Source organism: Erythranthe guttata, chromosome 9 (assembly GCF_056151865.1).
Source record: "Erythranthe guttata isolate IM_541 chromosome 9, IM_541, whole genome shotgun sequence".
NCBI classification, from domain to species: Eukaryota; Viridiplantae; Streptophyta; class Magnoliopsida; order Lamiales; family Phrymaceae; genus Erythranthe; species Erythranthe guttata.
Genome location: NC_142541.1, coordinates 10,044,270 through 10,049,549, shown reverse-complemented (window position 1 = coordinate 10,049,549; position 5,280 = coordinate 10,044,270). Strand labels below are relative to the sequence as shown.

At 34.7% G+C, this 5,280-nt stretch overlaps 1 protein-coding gene and 1 non-coding gene across 2 annotated transcripts; both read right to left on the bottom strand.

Annotated features, from left to right (window-relative positions):
- Nucleotides 1-934: 934 nt before the first annotated feature.
- LOC105948983 (peptidyl-tRNA hydrolase, mitochondrial) lies at nucleotides 935-4,909 on the bottom strand. The gene is made up of 8 exons (XM_012972247.2): nucleotides 4,585-4,909; nucleotides 4,401-4,485; nucleotides 3,076-3,143; nucleotides 2,936-2,986; nucleotides 2,788-2,861; nucleotides 1,565-1,623; nucleotides 1,386-1,462; nucleotides 935-1,282 (listed from the first exon to the last, which is right to left on the bottom strand). Exons 1-8 carry the CDS (start codon nucleotides 4,888-4,890, stop codon nucleotides 1,169-1,171), a joined length of 834 nt encoding a protein of 277 aa, XP_012827701.2. The 5' UTR covers nucleotides 4,891-4,909; the 3' UTR covers nucleotides 935-1,168.
- A 94-nt stretch (nucleotides 4,910-5,003) lies between these two features.
- TRNAD-GUC (transfer RNA aspartic acid (anticodon GUC)) lies at nucleotides 5,004-5,075 on the bottom strand. The gene has a single exon. It is a non-coding gene; the product is annotated as a tRNA-Asp (tRNA).
- Nucleotides 5,076-5,280: the final 205 nt, after the last annotated feature.

The following is a 5,280-nucleotide window of genomic DNA, read 5'->3' as shown; positions in this document are numbered from 1 at the left end:
TTTATTGGGTCAAAAGACCTATGCCTATATTCATCTAACAACTAGGATCTCTACCTATATAAGTCCAAAATAAAGGGTGTCTAGCAAATTTCCCCTTTATTAAAACATGTAAATTTTGACTTGGAGATATCTATACTAGGGGTGTGCACGGGTTGGTACGACTCGGTTTTTGCAATAAACCAAACAGATACCTATAATATAGGTTTTTCATATTTTAAGAACCGAACATGTTGGTTTTTTTCGGTCCGGTGTTATTCAGTTTTTCGGTTTTCGGTTAACGGTTTCGGTATCAATTCGGTTTATTTTCGGTTTCGGTTTCGTCTATTGGTTCGAATCGGTTCGGCCTAAAATCGATATTTGATTAACAGTGAATTTGGACTTTCATTACATTTGTTTGAGAAAATTAACAAATAACAACCCAAAATTAACTAATAAAAACATGTCACAACCCAAAATTAACTAATAAAAAACATGTTACATGGAGGCGTTCGAAGGATAGTGCCGCACTAGGGGAAGATGGTAAATACTTATACTTTATATCACAACGACATCGTTTGGTATGAATCGGTTCGGTTCGGTAATTATTTTATTCTCCATACACAAACCGATATTCGTTTTTTCAAGAAAAAAATACCGTATATGCGGTTTTAGGTCGGGAGGGTGCATATCGGCTCGGTTTTTTCGGTTTTCGTTTTGGTTTTTCGATTTTTTTCTCACCCCTAATCTATAAACATAAATTATAATATAGAGGAACCTATAACAAATTGACCCCTATAATAAAGGAGAGGTTTTGCACCAGATCCTTGGTGGTTAGTTATATATAATTTCAACATGAAAGGTCCCTAAAATAATCCCAAGTACTTGAACTTTTAAGTAAATAAATAAATTTTGCATAAATTCTCCTTATGCTATAGAAAATATGCACCAAAAAAACTTGCATGAATTTACAATATTAATCATTAACAGAACCGGGGATTTCATAGATCAATACAAATTGCTCTCCCTATCACCATGATTGAAAGGATGATATAAATTAAAAAATAAAAAATAATAACTGCTGCTCCTCCTATCACTGTGATTGGAATAATGATATAGAATTGAAAAAAATAAAATAAATAAGTCACCTGTTAAAAGTAATTTTTTTTCAAAAAAAAAAAGAAGTAAATGACTACAATGTTGTGCCAAGCGATTTGGGAGTGTTTACAAAGGTGGCGCTTTTATTGAAGTTGTCTTGGACAAGAATTCGTACCGCTTCTAATCCATTTTGTAAAGTAAAATCCAACTGCAAATATATGATGAAAAAATTACCATTATAAGCATCTAACCCAAATTTTAAATAATAATAATAAAGTACTTGTCACAACTATACAAGTGAATTTATGTACCTCTTGACGCTCGTCTCTGTTGAAAGGGCGAAGAACGAAGTTTGCAGGATCCATTTTACCTGGAGGCCTTCCAATGCCTAACAAATAAACTCAATTGGTTATCCAAATTAAATAATCTATTCTCAATTGGTAAGATTTTGCAAAGAGTTATGTAATAATAATGCATGGGGAATTAATACCTATTCGTAAACGAGGAAAATCCTGACTACCTTTGAAGTGATTTATAATGCTTCTCATCCTGCAACAGAAGAGCAGGTTAATTATACACCTCAATGGAGACTAGTATTAATTGATAGTGATCAAGAAAGGTAAATACAACTTAGAAGATAAGGATCTACAAATAGACTAGTATCCCTTCATCCCACATTCGATTTTCTAGTTTTGTATTAAAAAGGAGATACTGTTTACAATCTGTTACCCTCACATTATGTACTATACGAAAGGTTTTATAATTCATTTTGCAAGTAGATTACAATTTAGGAATTGCAAAATTATCACCCAAGGAAAAGAGAACATTTCATACATGGAAGAATAAAAATTGTATACAGGGTTACAAGACAGGACATACAGTGTTACTTAAGCATCAGTGATCAGAAAAGCAGCACAAACCATACGACAAAATTATTAGGGTTAGAACTTGCCTTGCCCACCAAGAAACAAAATACAAGTCCAAAACAAAGGATTCAAAGATGGAACCTCGAGCCTTTGCTTACAAGAAGCAACAACATTTGTATAATGAAGACACCACAATCAAATGTTAATTGATTGATAAGTCGAGACGAAAGCTCGGTGAAATATTTCACGGAAGTTGCTAACTAAAAATCCTAACCTGAAACCCAACTGAAACAAGTTGTGCACAATAAGGGAGTCATAACTTTTTACAAGCACTTATGCATACGAGTTTTGAGTAGTGCAGAGCTTAAATCCACCAAAGACAACAAAAAGAAGTACATGCTTTAGGTGTTCGGAAATATGCTATACTACCGAGCAATGCCCAGCCGAAAGATAAATGATTTATCTAGAAAATTATGAGATTGAACCCGAAAAGGAGGGAAGATTTCTTCTAGGACTGAATCATATTTTGGACTCTTAAGAGACCCACTATAGCTATGTTATCGACTCTAGATAAAGTTTTATTATAACTAGAGTTAGGATTTTCCAGTAAGAATAGGGTTCACAATTGTCGATGTTCCATATATTGGATCCTGTGTTTTGGATTTGCTTCCGCATATTGTTATTGGGCGAAGTTCGGATTTGTTAATTAAACAATCTGTCTGCACAATAAATTTGTCCCTATTCAGAATCCTTCAAGGGAATCCTAGTTAATGCATTTAGCCGGTTAGTGTTTACATACACAGACGATTAACAACAAAAGCAACCAGCTCAGGGATATAGTGAATACCCATTATGCCCTCCATGTCCACCTTTGGGTAATAGTCTCAACTTTGCAAAAGGCAAATCCATGTCATCAAACATCTGTTAAACGAGGAAAAATCATTAACTTGCCTACAGAGAGATGCAAATGTTACATAAGGTTGTAGATACTTTACCACAAGAACTTGCTTCAATGGGATCTTATAATATGACACAAGAGACCCAACCTACGAAAAAGAATAAATAGCTCAAATATTCCTCATTTAATGCATAAAGATTTTTAAGATAGTTCAAATGTCGAGATTAGTGAACTTACAGACTCACCACTGACATTCATGAAAGTCTGCGGCTTAGCAAGCATAACAGGAACATCTCCGATGAAACCTAACCACATAAAATCTAATGAGAGAAGAGAATTGTGAAAACAAAGCATAGGTTGTTGAACATTAGATTCATTCATCCTCTTTGTCCACATTCAGTAAGGACGGCATCTTTTGCGTTTCCGATTCATCAATATCTTAGATCATAGTAACAGCAACTCTTGTGAGTGACGTCTTAGTGTCAATCTTATTACAAAGCTCCTGTACCTTTTTGGGTTATGGCAGAGCGATCACACGGGCCCTCCTACAAGGCTTTGCTGTGAAGACATTTAAAAAGGAGTCGTTCGTGAAATTATTGGAGATTTGTTTTTTCAAATTTCTGTTATTTTCTGAATTTGCTGAGATTATTGTTGATACAAGTGTTGAAATAAGAATCCAGATTATCTTTGCAATGACATGCCTCACTTCAACAAGGGGCGAGCCAAGCTGTGTACGCAGCAAAGCAGCATTTATTCCAGCAAAAGAAAGTTGGAGTTTCTCGTTATTCTGCATTTCAATCTTTTCCATCTATGAGATTCTTGTATTAATATCGAATTGTGTTTAGGGAGTTTCCAGAGGAATTTGGTGATTACTTTGTTCTTACTCCTTGAAACTACTAGACATGTCTTAATAATACAAATTGAAGTAGCTTACGATAGTCACAAACTACTTTCTCACATAAATTTTATCTATTTCAGCCCAGAAAACAAAGAAGCCTCAGCTTATACATCTGATGAAATCCAACAAACAAGGCAATCCTCGGTTTTATATCCTTCTACCCACTTTATTGGTAAGATCAGCTTATACTTCTGATCTCCACTTCTGCAGTTCGTCACTCATGACCACCTTAAACATTATAAGATACATTTCTTTTACTAAAATGACATCCTTATTTTATTTGCACTTCTAAATTTCTACGCAATATTTAAATACTGAACGGTAAATTAATAGTTCAATATCTCATGTTCATTTCATTAAAAAGAACTTCGAATTCAGCAATAAAACTGAACTGGCACTAAGCCATAAGAAATTTATAGTCATTATTCAAACTTAACATCTGACATTCGAAATTGTGAATTTGTCTTAAATCCGTTAATAAAATCGATCTACTGAAGCTTCCTCTAACTAATCAATCTCTTGATAGTCAATGCAGTTGGATAATTGAAAAATCAGCAACCAACAGCATAACAAATTGGTGAATTATGTTATGTGTTATATCAATGCGAATTGTTCCACGAAACAAAAAATTAAAAGTAAAAGCAAGAGTGGAGGAACAAATAACCTTTTCCAAAAACAGATTTGAAGGAAACGGTGCTCATAGAAATTCCCTCGGATTCTGCGATAAAATCAACGAACTCAAACCCTACCTGTTAAGAGAAAAAAAAAAAAGCTGAATCAATAAAATTGTGAATTGAAATAAGCACGGAAAAATTAACTGCGATTCGTTTCTGAATTTTCATACTGACATTGTGGCGGGTGCCGCTGTAGCGCTTTCCGGGGTTGCCGAGGCCGACGAGGAGCCAGGGTTTCTGCTTCTCTTCCGCCTCGGTCGAAATTGAAGCCATTGACTTAAATCTGGGTCTTCTGAATAAGCAACTTCTGTTTTTCTTGCCCCAATTCGAGGGAGAGTTAGAGAAAGGAGTTCCCGACAAGAGGCGGCGCCGCCCAAACGACGCCGCCGCCGATGAAGACCGTGGAAATAATGCAGTTGATATATTGTACATTATTTCTTGCGGATTATTTCCTACAATTTGGAACATAAATATATGCATAGGAAAAAATGAATATTCTAATTTATCTAATACGTGGGCATAACGTAAAATTAAGAATTATATATGTGATTACGGTAATTTGAAAAATTAAATTAAAAAAAAAAAAAAAACAACGCCGTTGCCGGGGATCGAACCCGGGTCACCCGCGTGACAGGCGGGAATACTTACCACTATACTACAACGACTCGATGTCTTTTGCAGGAATTATATACTTATTTATCTGCTTCCAAATCAAAATGTATATACAGGAGTTTACAATTCAAAATCGTTAATAATATCGTCTCTGATCTCTCCAACGATTTATTTTTCAAAAATCAAGATCTTACCAACTAATTTCAAGAGTTTATAGGTTATTGTTACGAACTTATAACTTTAACCAAACTTACAAAC

Coding starts and splice junctions, on each gene's coding strand:
- LOC105948983 (XM_012972247.2), bottom strand. CDS start 4,890: ATGCATATATTTATGTTCCAAATTGTAGGAAATAATCCGCAAGAAATA. Junction 2,987..3,075: donor TGAATGTCAGTGGTGAGTCT/GTAAGTTCACTA, acceptor TCTTTTTCGTAG/GTTGGGTCTCTTGTGTCATA. Junction 2,862..2,935: donor CATTGAAGCAAGTTCTTGTG/GTAAAGTATCTA, acceptor CTCGTTTAACAG/ATGTTTGATGACATGGATTT.